The sequence below is a fragment of the Molothrus ater genome, chromosome 3 (genome assembly GCF_012460135.2).
Source record: "Molothrus ater isolate BHLD 08-10-18 breed brown headed cowbird chromosome 3, BPBGC_Mater_1.1, whole genome shotgun sequence".
Classification (NCBI taxonomy): domain Eukaryota; kingdom Metazoa; phylum Chordata; class Aves; order Passeriformes; family Icteridae; genus Molothrus; species Molothrus ater.
The window spans coordinates 54,330,775-54,345,508 of record NC_050480.2 but is presented as its reverse complement, the minus strand read 5'-3'; the positions used below and the strand labels follow the sequence as shown (position 1 = coordinate 54,345,508).

The window sequence follows — 14,734 nt, the reverse complement described above, 5'->3', positions numbered from 1 at the left end:
AAGAATTATAACTAACTAGCTAAAGAAAGAAATAAATAAGCATTGTTCTATTGTCTTTGGAAGAAACAGTTTGTGTGTACATAATGCCTGTAGGATTGTCCTGGAGTGAATAAATAGTAAGCACAAGGAAGTTGAAGAAGCAAAAAACCCTTTTTTATTCTTCACTCAGATAATCTCTTTTTATTGAAAGTAATGCAGCTGTAAAAATAAGTCAGGAAAAGAATGGCCTGCACTCTGCTATGCCACAGCTGTAACCATCAACTTGAGAAGGGCATAATCCCAGGGAATGAAGGCATCAGTTAATAGGGACTGCTGTATTATTTACATACAGAAAGTATTTTATAGTATGGCATTGTTCTGCAGATGTGAATTCCAGCATTTCCATGGATTGGTTTATTTGTAGGTGTGGATGTCTTGAATTTTGGACAACTTAAATTGAAGCAAATGGAAGGAATTCACATCCTGATGAGATGTTTGTATACAGACATAAAAGAAAGGACAGCTTTTATGAAAAACCCAAACATTTATTAGTATTGTGATCCAAAGGAAACTGTGAAGCACAGTTTTCATTCCATGACATCATGTTTGTGAATTGGATAACAAATAATAAATAGTGCAAGAAAATAATTTTGATGAATGCATAAGTATCCATCTTTTTTTAAAAAAACCTATTTGGCAGTTCTTCCAATCCTTTGTTTTCGATCTCTTCAGTCTGTAGTATCTTGTGTTACTTAATCGTGCAAATTAATCTTCATTATGTGAAAAATTCTTTCGGCAACATCGAATGTGCGTGTTTTATGATCTTGCTATAGAACCAAATACTTGTATTACAGTAAAAAAAAATTGATGAACATTACATGTGGATTTACCCTACTCCTTTTCTTTTAATTTCCAAGGAGAATATCCTGATTCTTATGAAAAAATTAGTTTCATTTCTAATAAAAACCTTTTTTCATGTCTTTATTCCTTTCTGTTGCTTTTTCTGAACACGTTTTCTTCTTACATAATTAAAGTAACATATGTAGCATAAGGGAAGGTTCTGCACCTTTTATGTGCATGTGTGTGTAACATTAAACTTGGTATCCTAGTATTTAATTTGGTTTAATTTCTATTACTTCACTGTAGAGAGTATTCTTCTACAAACTATGTAAAAATCAAGATATTTCAGTTCAGATTTTTTGCTTCAGTATGTGCAATGTTACTTAAACCAAATGTAAACAAAAATCATGCTGCACATTTACCTGTCTTGGCTGGAAGTTCTCTTGTTTTCTCTGGCCTTGGTTAATCTAAATGTTTGCTTTGTTTGTCGTGAACTGGTGACTAGTTTCTATTTATTTATTTTCTCAGCAGTATAAACAGTACATATTCTGTTATTTTGTCTCCTGCTTTGTCATGATGGAAGATACATGATGATTAATAGTATTTTAAGTTTGAGGTTGTTTTTCTGAAATGCACAACTTTTTTCAGAGCAGCAACATTTTATAAGTGCCTCACTGGAAAATATTCTAACAATACAAACAAAAAAGGCGATCACCTTGCTGTAAATGGATTACATATATATGGTGAAAGTTGTTCTGGGTTTTAACATCCCATCTCACATAAGCTGGATGGTCTATGTTTCTACTGTGTTTTCTCAGAGACATATTCAGTCCTGCTTTCTCATAAATTTTATATTGGGAAAAGTGGTTCTAAAAATTCATCATTGATCAGTGATTGATCAATCTTCTAGTTAGCTTATGCTTCGTTCTTCTTACTGTACTCCAGTAAAGTAAATAGAGCATCCTGAGAAAGAAAATGGGGAACTGAATCATCTTGGCTTTGTGCTGAAGATGTTTTTGTCGTAGTATTTCAAAATTACTGCCATACATTCTCATCCTCTTGGTTTTTTTCTTCTGAGATTGAGGTTTGAGAGAAAGTTGTGCTGGTTGCATAGCATTAGCTCTGCTTTTCAGAAAACTTCCAAGGTGTGTAAAGAGGCATGGGCATGGCTTTAATAGCATGGTTCTTTCATTAAACAGTGAAAAAAGTCAATCTCACTGATAAATAACATCTGTTGTATTTCTTTATGCTTGTTCCTTAGTTTTTCTCTTCAAGAAAGTAAGGTGCTGTTAAAGTACTTCTGAACTTCTTAAAATTAATAGACAAAACTTTTTTACTTAAGCAGAACTCCAGTGTAGACATCTTCACAGATAACACAGGAAGTTTATCCAAGTTTTTCTCCTTGTCAGATACCTTTCTTTTTATCCATTAGAAGGATTATTCCTCTTACATGATAACTGCTTGCTTTGATTTTTTTTTGCAGAGTATTGAGAAGTTCTTTTCAAGGAGCAGTATATTTGAAGGAATTCAGGTTGTCTAAATGACACATGTGTGTGAAAATACAGTAATTCTTTGTGAAGTAATCAAGCTGTAGGTCTTCTCTTGATATGAGCAGAGCAGTTTGATGATTACCAAAGGATTGAATAGTTGGCCTCTTCGTAGTAATTTCTTCTAATTAAAGGTACCATTACAAAAAATTAATCTTTATTTAAGTTTTACTCCAAAATAGTTCTTAGTTACTGTGGAAAAGAACATGTGGTTGTACTTGTTGCAGCAGAGCTCAGGAAAACTGGGCCAAAATTTGATGCAGTCAAGAGTTTGGTAACAATAATAGTATGCCACTTAATTTTCTATTCAGGATATTTGCCAAACTTTTTTTTTTTAAGTTGAGAAATGAGAGCATCTTCCTAATGAAAAGGAAATATGCATAAAGGGACATATAAGGAATGTTTAGTAATGCTTATTTTGTTTTCTCCTAGAAGCTGATGGACAGGTTTGACTTTGGGGAAGAATCTGAACAAAATGAAGAGCCTAAAAAGGAAACTCCCTCTTCCCAATTGTAAGACCAAGCTATGTTTCTTATGGAAAATGCTAAAATTTGCCTGATGCTAGTTGAAAATTAGGATTAAGTAAGGAAAATACTTATTTCAGAGCATAAGTACACTAAAACAGTAGGAGAAAAGACAATTTTCTGAATTAACATACACATTTTACTGTAAGTCTGTGTTCCAGAATACTTTTTTACTTTAGGATAAACTTAGTATGTTCTTTGTATTTTATAGTTATATTTATACAGTTGATGGAATAGTGATATTAGAAGGTGGAACTAACTCCATTGTCCTCATTATTTTACATTTTAGTTAAACTTGAAACCCAGTTGTGAAGACCTGTTTACTAACTGTTTAAACAAACAGAAAAACTGTAGGCTTTTTTTTTTTAATTTAAGTTATTTCATTTTAGGCCATTAGTACCAGAATCTGTGAACAACTCACTTTTTCACCAACTAGCTGAACAGCTACAGCAGCAAAATTTAGAGCATCTCAGACAACAGCTTCTGGAACAGCAGCAGCCTCAAAAGGTAAGAACTCCATCTTGTGGCTATTGTAGTAATTTATGTTCTCCTCTGATTAAAAAAGCATATTCCAGGACAAAAAAATTGTGTTGTTACTGACAGTTTTCATATAATTAAAGTCTATTGCTAGCTGACCATGTAACAGAAACTTGCCGAGTAAGTGGGGTAAGTGGAAAAAAGTGCTTAAAGCAGAAAAAACCCACAACCAAATGTGTGGGGAGTACAATTTTTTTCTCTTAGGAAGGAGTACTCATTAGGTGAGTTAGACATGACTGTGCTTTGGCTGTTCAGCTCTTTACATGGGGAAAAAATGCTTTCCCATGCTTGCAGAAGGAATAAGGTGAGCAATAAAGTGATTATGCTCCTGTCTCTGAGGGGAGGACAGATTAGAGACTGTGGGTAGCTTTAATTTCCCTGGGTTTTATGTCTTGACTAATAATTGATGAAATAATTCTGTTGAAGAATCTGAGCTAAAGTATAGTCAAGTATTTCCTGAAAAATTATTCATTAAGAACTGGTGCTTGAGATGACCCAAGGTTCCTCTTAACTACATGAATTGTGTCCTCTCTACGCTGACATAACTTATTTCTGCTGAGATTAGTCCTCCTTACTTAAATGTTCTTTTTCCCTCCTGATCCCATTAAAAAAAAAAACAAAAGAGCAAACCAAAACAGACAGAAGTATTTTGTCTTGATCCTGGCCAGGTATGAAGTGGACTTCCTGTGGAGTATTTCGATATAGTTTGACAGGAAAATAGAAATCTCAGATTGAAAGAAAAGACAAGGGATCACAAACTTAACAAACATCTGTTGGAGACTTTAGTTCAAGCTGTGGAAAGGCCAAGTCATAGAACCATTGAGTAGTCAGGGTGAGAAGGGACCTTAAGATCATCAAGTCCCGCTGTCAACCAGCATGGCCACTGTAACCCCTGAACCACTAAACCACATCACCCAGCCCAGATCCAGGTACCTCTTAAACTCCACCAGGGATGGTGACCCCCCCACCTCCCTGAACAATCTATTCCACTGCCTGAGCCAAGGGGTTCAGCTTTCAATCAAGAATACCATTTAAGCTTTGAATTTCTGACTTTATTGATTTAATTTTTACTAAATACTGTTTCTTTACTGCTTTATTTTACTGATTTATTTTCATTTCTCATTTAAGTGTAGTAAATGGAAAAGAATATACAGTATAGCTACAGACTAAATGGTTTTGGGTCTTGGTGGATATCTGGCTATTTCTGTTTCTAAACACTAAAAACGCTGTAAAAGAATAAAGTGAAGAATGATCTGTTTGAGGAGCTTTTGATATGTCATATCAAAAAGTATCTGTCTAATTTGAAAATAAAAATATTGAATGCCTACCTTGTTGTAAAATCAGCAAAATAAAAGTTTACAATATATTTATGGGTAGAACGTTTACTTGACTCTCCCCTTACTCTTTAATTTTCTATTACAAGACCTGATGAATTTTCCCTTCAGATCCAGTCTTCTTGTCTAGTCAGTATGGAGAGAAAGGATTTTTTTTTTCACTTTATTAACAGTTAAAAGATACAAACTGCTGCTGAAACTACTTTGTAGTAACTGCAGTATGTTATGGGTAATATTTTCTTGATTTCCATGTGTAAGTTTCATTGAGAAAGATGAACGGGAAAGAGAAGGAAAGATAAAGCACAAAACAAAATTATTAGGCATCTGATGAGGAGCAGAGGGAAAGGGAGGAGAGGACAGAAGATAAAAACAGAAGGAGCAACAAGAATTGTAGGCATTGATACCAAGAAACAGATGGTTGAAGAATAATTAAATATAAGGAAAATGAGACAAAACATTCTGTCAGAAGGCAAATAAATTAACTGAATTATTGTAGAATATTTTTTTACGAACTTGTTATAAGATGTTGAAAAAATATAAAGATAAAATTGTTACTACTAGTCATTCTGCTAACTTCCTGTCATTCTCTGGGCAGATAGAACATGTAGGATTTGTTTAATTAAAAATTAAAATATAGTGAGGATCACTGAAATGTTTACCTGCAGTAATGGATTATAAATTTTAAATTGCTTATCAAAATTGTTCTCATATGATTTCTGAATATTTTAATTTCATTTGTTCTAGTTCTTGAATTATTTGTACCTTAGAGATATTTTTTCCAAACTTGTACTTTCAGGCAATGCACAGGCTGTTTTAGCTTTTTCTCTAGCAAATCATCAACACTTTGAGTATTCCACATTCATTAATTTTGGTGTTTTTTCAGAACTGCTTATTTTGTTAGATCTCTTGAAATTGCCATGTTGACACAAATGGCACAGCTTCCTCTCTTATTTTTTAGTAATTGCTTGTCTGAAATCATTCACTGTAAAAAAGTTCTGTCTAGTGTAAAATTTTTAACTAGTTCAATTGGTATTGCAAACATTTTTATTATGTTAGTATCAACATTTATTAATGCATATGCATGGGGGACAAGTGGGTGTCTTTCAGGGTCACTGTACATATGGCTACGTTTGTCCTGTGAATTTCTGTTTTGAAGCAGTAAATATTGTACTCTGTGTGTACTGTAGTTTTGTTATTTAGCAAATAGATACTAATCTTTTGTAATCAGAAATATTAATTATTTCAAAGTTTTGTGTTGAAGGATGATAGCATAAAAAGGAATAGAATGGATTGATATCCAGTTCAGCTTTCATATTAATGAGAAATGGGAATATTATTTTCATATAGTATTGCATTTGTAATTGCAAGGGGCTTTATGGTAAATTATTAACTGTTATTTAGGCAAGTCCTGAGGAGAATCAAGAAGGAAATTTTGGTTCAGAGCACTCTGCGTCACCATCACAAGGAAGTAGTCAACAGCAGTTTTTAGAAGTGGAAGCAAATGTAGATGATTCCATGGATATTCAACAACAGGTAAAATTTTTAAAAATTTTATTACAGAAATTGAAAAGAAAACATAAACTAATATGATTCCAAGTCATATGTATTGTGAGTAAATTTATTAAGTGTTACTGAACATCTTTTATGTCTGATCTCAGGACATGGATATAGATGAAGGTCAAGATATTGCTGAAGAAGAGATTTTTGAACAAGAAGAAAAGAAATCAGCTGTTCGTTCAAGATCAAGAACTCGTTCAAGATCTCGTTCAAGGTTTTGTAATTACCTTGCATTAAGTAAAGGAAGTTTTTCTGTAAAAAAGTTGCAATTTGTGATTGTCAGTCTTAATTCTGTATTTTCCAAAATTATCATAAGCAGTTTTTGGCAAAGAAAAGATATGTTCATTAAATAATTGTGTATTAGATGCAAACTTTTGGTATGACAGTTCATTTGCTATGTGTGTGATTGAACTGAAATTTTTAAGACCGATTCAGGTTACAGAAGTAGCTAATACTAGCCAGCTGGACAGGCTTTCTGTGCCAGAGAATTAGGTACTGTAGATACAGAACATTTTGAATGTGTTTTGTTTTAAGGTGTATATTCTGTTCCTCATCCAAACAGCATTAAATTTATTTCCTGAAGTAGTTTTAGTGAATATAATAGAAATATCTGTGTAGTGCCTAAAGTTTATAGTTAAAAGATGACTAAATCAGAGTATTTTTTTTTAACTCAGCATACTAAAATTAAGTATTTTGTAGGTCACCAAGAAAACGAAGGTCTAGATCGCGGTCTGGTTCTCGTAAGCGGAAACACAGAAAACGTTCACGCTCAAGATCAAGAGAAAGGAAGAGAAAGTCATCTCGGTCGTACTCCAGTGAAAGAAGGGCTCGGGAAAGGGAAAAGGAACGTCAGAAAAAGGGATTGCCTCCTATACGGTCAAAAACACTAAGTGGTATGTAGTACCTGTGTAGTGCTTTAATAATGTAGGATTAAATGGAAAAAAGGCTTTGTTTTCCAGAACAAGATTTATCTTGACTATTTATATATGTGTAAGTTTAATTTCTGATGTTTCTTGCAGCTTAGGTATATAATGTCATCTTAGACAAGAACAAGTGTGATACTCTTCTACTGATGTTTTTAGTCACATTTGCACCACTGATTATGCTTCTAAACAGAGAGCAGCAAGGGCTGTCTCTAAGTTACAATCTTTTCTCTTTAATGCTGTCTTTAACTTGGCATTTGAATGTGTCCAGCAGTTGGTCTGAAAATTGTTAAAATGTTAAAGTGTGTGGTGCACACTTCAAACACTTTGATGGAAATCTTAGAGGCCCGGGTTTTAAAACATTTACATTGTTTTTTAAATAGATTTTCAGATGAATGTAGCACCAAAGCAGGTAGAATTTGCTAGTGTAAGACAGACCATAATGGTGGTATCTTAAGAAATTATTCAAAAATCAAGTGGATTTCAGCCTCTGCAGAGTGCTGCTGTGTACTGCTTTCATTTCCACAGAGAATTTACATACTAAAAAAAAGGAAGGTAGTAAGGAAAAAAATAACTTCCTCCACCCAGTTGCTTAAAGGGAATGTATTTTGAGAATTTAATTTTGTTCAGATAGGTTATAAACTGTTTCTGATATAGTTTTTAATTTGTCTTGTGTATTCGAATGGTATAGTTTATCTGACAAGAACGCAGCTCACAACTCATTTTTATAAAGCAAAGAATGTTCTGTTCTCTTCACATTAATATTTTATATCATCGCAAGGTGACTTTAAACTTGGGACTATATTACACTTTAGATGCACTTTTTTCCCTCTTCTTCTCTGGTTTTTCACATGAAAAGAGACAAATTGATTTTATGGTATAGATTTCTCCTAGAAGTCTGCAAGGCAGGGAGCTATAATCAGAATGGCTGGGAGCTGAGAGACAGAGATGTTAAGTAACCTAACAAACAGCAGCAGCATTTGAGGTCCTGTGAAATTTAAAGGAGACGATAAGTAGGCTAAGTGAAGTGTGGAAACTTTGGGGGGAGGTAAGTGATTAAATAAATAAGTAATTCACCTGACAAGTGTTCTACTTCTTGAAATTTGTTCAGTGACAGCCACTATTACTTGCTGAGATCCAAAGAATTGTTTCCTAGAGTTTAACACCATGAGGTACAAAAGGCATATCTACAAGCATGTGAGGAACAAGTTTTGTCCAAGAGAAATCTTACAGCTGGTCATTCTCAGCACTGTAGAGTACTAATGTCAATTGAAAATGTCAGTTGACAGAATGCACAGCTCTGGTTTCCATTTTGGTGCACCAGGATTGGTACAGAAAGGAGATGTGATGTATCAAGATAATGATGAAGAATGAATGTTTCCTTGGTAAAGGATAGGGCAGACCAAGAAATCCAAGTTGCACATTGGGCAGTATTTAGAAGACAGAGGAGTTGGAACCATGTACATATGGGAGAAGGAAGTCTTAGCTCATGTCAGCGAGTGTTTGTGTTTGGCGAGGAGGATGGGTGGGCATTTGGAAGGCAGGGATTCTGGGCTTGTGATGGAATTGAAAGAATCAGAAGTACCATGCATGTTTTCAGCCTGATCTGCCTCAGATAAATTTCTTTTCAGGTTTTTGCCCATAGTAAATTGTTGCTATTTTCAGGTGAAAATGCAGTACATAATACTGCTGTATTAAGTTCCTGTAATACACTTTTAGCCAGCTAGAACTTAGTCTTACTTTGTTAAAATTGACATGAATCCTAAAGGCATGGGTTTTTTAATGGAAAGTAGAAGACAAGTGTTTTGTTTTTTTTCCAGAAGTAATTTATAATTTAGTTTGCCCTAGCTGCTAATCTACAGAATTTTACAGTTTTATTTCTATGAAAACAACTATTTTGTTTAAAAGAAAATGAAACAAGAAGAATAAATGCTTGTGGTGAATATGTTTGGTGTTGTTTAACCCTTTATCATTTTTGTTAATGTACTTAATCTCTATATAGCAAATAATAGATTTACCATTCTTGGGTTTTTAGCAGTGATTCCTGGGTAGTTTTAAAACCTTTTACGTTCATGCTATAGAGTAGTTAATAAGCTAATATTCAGTATTTTGACTGATGTGAATGTGTCTCTTGACAGTTTGCAGTACTACTCTTTGGGTAGGTCAAGTAGACAAGAAGGCTACACAGCAAGATTTAACAAACTTGTTTGAAGAATTTGGACAAATAGAGTCAATTAATGTAAGTAAGCATGTTGCTATGCTTTTTCAGAAATGTTAGACTAGAAACTTAAGCATGCCTATGTCTCTGAATTCTTTACAGCTGCTTAAACTTGTATTTAGGAGACTTTTCTATCACAGTTAAAAATGGTGGCCATGATATTTGCCACCTGGTTTTCATCTACTCTGTTTTGAAGCACTAAAGACAGTACACTTCAAGGTAAAAAGGCTCTTCCTAAGCTCTAGCACTTTCTGCAGTTTTTAAACCAGGGTTTAACCAAAAAGTTATGGTTGTTCTGGTTTAGTGATGTGTCATGGAGCAGGTATCATTTTCCTTGGCCTAAGGATACCTACAGATGTATATCCACATTGTTCTTGGTTACTTTCCAAACAGAGGATTCCTTAAGTTGAATCCTTCTTGATAAAACATTTAGAAGAAAAGAAATTGTACTGTAAACAAACGTTTATTCTAAAATGTGACAATTAAAAAGATGCTTATAATTTGGACATACAATTCTCATTACTTAGAGTAATTTAGACTCAGGTGTTTAGAGTAGTACATCAGTTGCCTATAATTCAGCTTCAAAAGGAAGTATTTTTCTCCTAAAACAGCACATCTGCATGAGAGAAATCTGGGTTTTCCTCTTGCTTCAGCAGTTTTAAAATGCTTCTTGTGCAATTTCATTCATTTCAGATGAAATTTTTACTGTTTTTTATCATGTTAATATATTCAAATGTGTAATTTATAAGGAATACTTTTTTGTGACTTTACAGAATCTTCTAAAAAGTTTCACAAGTGAAAAAGCCAGCCCCATAGCCAGACATTTAAACCTCATTTTGATTTGCAGGGGCTATCAATTAAGGAAAGTAATGTAACAACTAGACATGTCCCAGTGCCTGTTATATTTCAAAGGCAAACCATATTGTAGATAGTTCATCCTACGCATTCCACAAAGCTTAAGTAGCTAGAATAACAATGTATATCTTAATGCAGTTCTTAGAAAATATGTTTACAGTCTGTCATCTTACATGTTTGTTATGTTACTATGTGTATTTAAACAGTGTAAAAGCACACCAAGATTTTGACTAAAATGGATGTAAGCGATTGTCATATGTGACAATTTAGCTAGCATAAGCTTGCAAAGGTTACATGGTATGTCATACAATAAATAAAACATGCTATACATACATAAATACAGTAAAACGTTAGAAAAAAATCACATTCAGGAGTGAGGAGTCTACCCTTTTAAAATGCTTTTAATCACTATTTTGCTTATCTGTGAGAGGTTATTGCTCAGCTCACAGAGAATCTGGAGCTTGAGGTAGCAACCTTTGCTTTTCTGATGTTGTCATAATGTAGCTCCCAGTCTGCTCCTTGTTCAAATTTTTCATGTCATTTATAACACTCATTCTTCAGCTTGCTGCTGCCTCTTGAAAATGTTGTAACTGAAGTAGCCTGCCAGTATCACTCTTAAGTTTTCGCCATGCCCAAACTTGTTAATATGGCCGATTAAGGTAACAGTTGCTTACAGTGTAAGCCTTTCTTTCTATAGTATTAGTATACAATTAGTGTTGTTACATAATCTGAAGTACTGATTTTCCCACTTTTTAAAACCACTGCTGTTTTTCCATAGATGATTCCCCCAAGAGGATGTGCTTATGTCTGTATGGTACATAGACAAGATGCATATCGTGCTCTTCAGAAACTTAGTTCTGGGTCATATAAAATTGGATCTAAAATTATTAAGGTAATGTGATTTTAATCTTAAGGATGCTGTCCATTTTAAACACAGTACAATTCTACTATGATGGTTTGTCTTTTAGCAGCTGTTCACTCAAATGTACAATGTGGAGAAGAAGAATGAAGCAGTGAGGTGTAAACTGCTTTTTCTCTGTGTAAAATGCATCTTTAACAGGCAATATGAAGGGTAGAAAAATTACTTGATCTTTAGGAAACACCTGGACCATAGTTTATGTACATACAACCTAAGTCCTCTACCTGACAATTTGGGTCACTTAATATTAAATTTTATACTAGTCTTAGAGATAAGTATTTTGTTAAATGTTATAGGGATTTCTTCTACCTGCTTGATACTTTAGAGTGAGTCCTTGAAATGCTGTATTTTTAATTTCCCCATATATATGTTAGGATTAATGTAGAAAAAATTTAAGCTTTCTGATGTAATTCACCATACATGTACCTGTTGTAGAGGCCAAGTAAACTTCTTGCAGGTTCATTTAAGATCCAAACATTTGGGTCTACTTTTAATTAGTAGACGCTGAGGATTTATGTGCAGTGACAGAAACTTGAAGGAAATAATCTGAAATATTCTGTTCCCAGGTTATATGATTTACCAGACTGTCTGATTGGGTTTTATTTTCAGATTGCTTGGGCTTTGAATAAAGGTGTGAAAACAGAATACAAGCAATTCTGGGATGTGGATCTGGGAGTTTCCTATATTCCGTGGGAGAAAGTGAAATTGGATGATTTGGACGGCTTTGCTGAAGGTGGCATGATTGATCAGGAAACAGTAAATACAGGTACAAACATTAATAATTCTGATAGACAGTGTGTTTATTTTGGTAATTACAAATTCTCAGAAAAATTTTTTTTTAGGAAATACATAGTCTTTTTTCATTTGCTTAGATTTTTCTAGCTCTTTGTTTACAATATAAATGGCACTGAAATAATGAAATCTAGATTTTATTTTTAGATCAATCAACTTATTTTAGATTTATTTGATTGTCATGACAATGAAGAACTGGTGACAGAAGATAATTAGTTTAGGCAAGTTAATAAAGGTTAGCATATTTTAAGAGGTTTGAATTTCTTGTGCACTGGTATGTGAAATATCAATTTGTGTAGAAATTGTTATCTGCTTGTGATTAGGAAAGTCTTGTATTCTGGTAAAGAATTAAGTTGAAATTAGAACTTGTCCTGATAGGCACAGCTTAGCAGAACCTTATGGTATTTTTTCCATAAAGTCAGAGAGACAGGAAAACAAGTCGTGTTAGCCCTTAATCTGAAACCCAAGTGAATAGTTTGTTAAGTTTATGAAAAATTTACTTGTATTGTAATTTCTTGAAACAGATTATACTGAAATAAACAGTAGATTAAGACTTTCACAATAGTACAGTGATTCTTCGGGTCAAAATACAATCTTGCTTTGAGTGAAAATTGAGTATAAATGACAAAAATTAAAGCATGTAACATTACTGAAATACCTTCACTATGTTACACTTAAAGTACAAAATTCTTGGAGAAATGACAGATGGAAGAAAGGGAGGTTGTGGTGAGGTTTGTTTAACATCAGGATTCTTTGTCATTGTACAGTTGCCAAGTGGTAGCATACATATATTGGCTACAGGAGTTTTTAGAAAACAGGAGCATACTGTATATTGCAAATTGTTAACAGAATGATTGGTAAAAAAAGTTGGCAAGTTTTGAAAAATCAGTTTGTATACAGGCAAAATTAAACATCATTGCAGGTAGATAAAGATGTTTTTCTCTTTAAAATACACAGTAATAAATAATTGCACTTGTTCTTTACAAAAATAAGTTTGAGGGCTATTTGTAATGAATCCATGTAGATACTAGATTCAAATTTATTGTTTAAGAAGGAAGACATCTAAACAAAAATAACACATTAATTATTTTTTATAATAAAATACATCATTTTTAAAGAGTGGGAAACAGCCAGAAGCTCAGAAGCTGCTAAAGAAAATACTCAAACGACGCAGAGTGCTACCGTGGATAAGAGTACCGTTATTACAACACAGACAGAAGCTTACACACAGCCAGTCACTATGCTGCAGGTTGGTATTGTCTGAGTTTGCAAAAGCCCCACAGAACTGGTGGGCAGACTTCTTATTCAATACAGGTAAACTTTAACACTGAGTTTAAGTGATAAAATATTTTTGATTTAAGTCCTGCATCCATTTGTGTTCAACTCTGAAATATTTTAGAATTGTTGCCATCCATAATGTTGAGTTTCATGCAGTTGCTTAATAAATTTTGTACTTATGTTATTAGTGTTTTATCTTTCTAAATGTGTATAGACATTTCCAGTTGTTAAACTGACATAAAATTATATGAATGGTAATATATTTGCATTTACTTGAATTGAATTTTGGGCTTTTTCCTCTCTGCAAAATCTGTCTTCAGTCTTCCTATCTGAGTCGTCTCCTAATGTACACTGTGATCAGTATATGTTTAAATATACATGTGTATATATTACATTTATACTGCTTCTAATTACATCTTTGTAAATATAATGCACTGAAACACAATGCATAGCTCAAACAGAAATTCAAGAAATAATAATTTTCATGATTTCATCAGGATTATTAGCCTTATAATTATGCACACTAAACTTAATTTTCCAGTACTGTTCTAAAATACCTAAGTTTTTCTAGACACTAGAATCACTGTTTTCAAAGTGCCCCCAAATTGCTACACTATTTATATTTTTCTTCCTTTTCTCTCTCTGCATTTCTGCATTCACCCCTCTGTGATACATTTTTATTCTTGAATAGACATAGTGTTAGACTGTATTTTTGGCTGTGTAAGAATGAAGTAAAGATAAAATAGGATTCTTCCAGTGTCCTTGTTTGTTCATAGTGTACCATTTCAGAATGCAATCTAATTCTTCATTGTTTGAAATATATACAAAGCCTTTGGAACATTTAGTGCTTGATGTCAATTGCAGTTAGATCAGTTTATCCCTTTTAATGTCCTTGAATACTGTTAAATATTGAAGTTGCTTGTTTTTCTTTCCATGAAAAAAGATTCCAGTAGCTCCAGCTGTGCCTGCTGTTAGCTTGGTTCCACCTGCGTTTCCTGTCACAATGTCTGTCCCTCCTCCTGGTTATAGCCCAATTCCTCCTCCACCCTTCTTGAGAGCAAGTTTCAACCCTTCACAGCCACCTCCAGGTAAGTCAGTAAAAATGAAATGCAGTGTGTAATGAGCATAGGCAGTTAGTGTGCCTCTGTGTACATCAAAATTTTCTGTCAGCTACTGGTCACTGTCTGAGTGAGTTGGCCTTTGACTCCTAAATTATATACTAGATTAAAATTACTTTTATCTAACTTGGTATTATTTTTACCAATGTATTCTGTTGAGAATAAGAATCACAGCTTTCTACCTTTTTGAAAAATTAGAATTTAAAAGTACTTAAAATCAATCTCCTTTCTTTTGAAAAGTTTGAAACTCTTGATTTTCTTCTTTGGATGCTACTGGTAGATATCACTTAAAGATGCACCTGCAGATCATCTC

General features: G+C 33.5%; 1 protein-coding gene across 3 annotated transcripts in view; it reads left to right on the top strand.

Moving 5' to 3' along the window:
• SCAF8 (SR-related CTD associated factor 8) overlaps window positions 1-14,734 on the top strand; it is a 152,648-nt gene that overhangs the window by 33,794 nt on the left and 104,120 nt on the right. For 2 of the 3 annotated variants that reach the window (XM_036380432.2, XM_036380431.2), the window contains exons 8-17: window positions 2,799-2,878; window positions 3,280-3,397; window positions 6,163-6,294; window positions 6,420-6,532; window positions 7,018-7,211; window positions 9,380-9,480; window positions 11,093-11,206; window positions 11,843-11,999; window positions 13,144-13,274; window positions 14,247-14,391. In XM_036380432.2, coding sequence (XP_036236325.1) covers window positions 2,799-2,878; window positions 3,280-3,397; window positions 6,163-6,294; window positions 6,420-6,532; window positions 7,018-7,211; window positions 9,380-9,480; window positions 11,093-11,206; window positions 11,843-11,999; window positions 13,144-13,274; window positions 14,247-14,391 — 1,285 coding nt within the window. The remainder of the gene's footprint in view (window positions 1-2,798; window positions 2,879-3,279; window positions 3,398-6,162; window positions 6,295-6,419; window positions 6,533-7,017; window positions 7,212-9,379; window positions 9,481-11,092; window positions 11,207-11,842; window positions 12,000-13,143; window positions 13,275-14,246; window positions 14,392-14,734) is intronic. The other variant, XM_036380433.2, reaches the window with a different exon arrangement.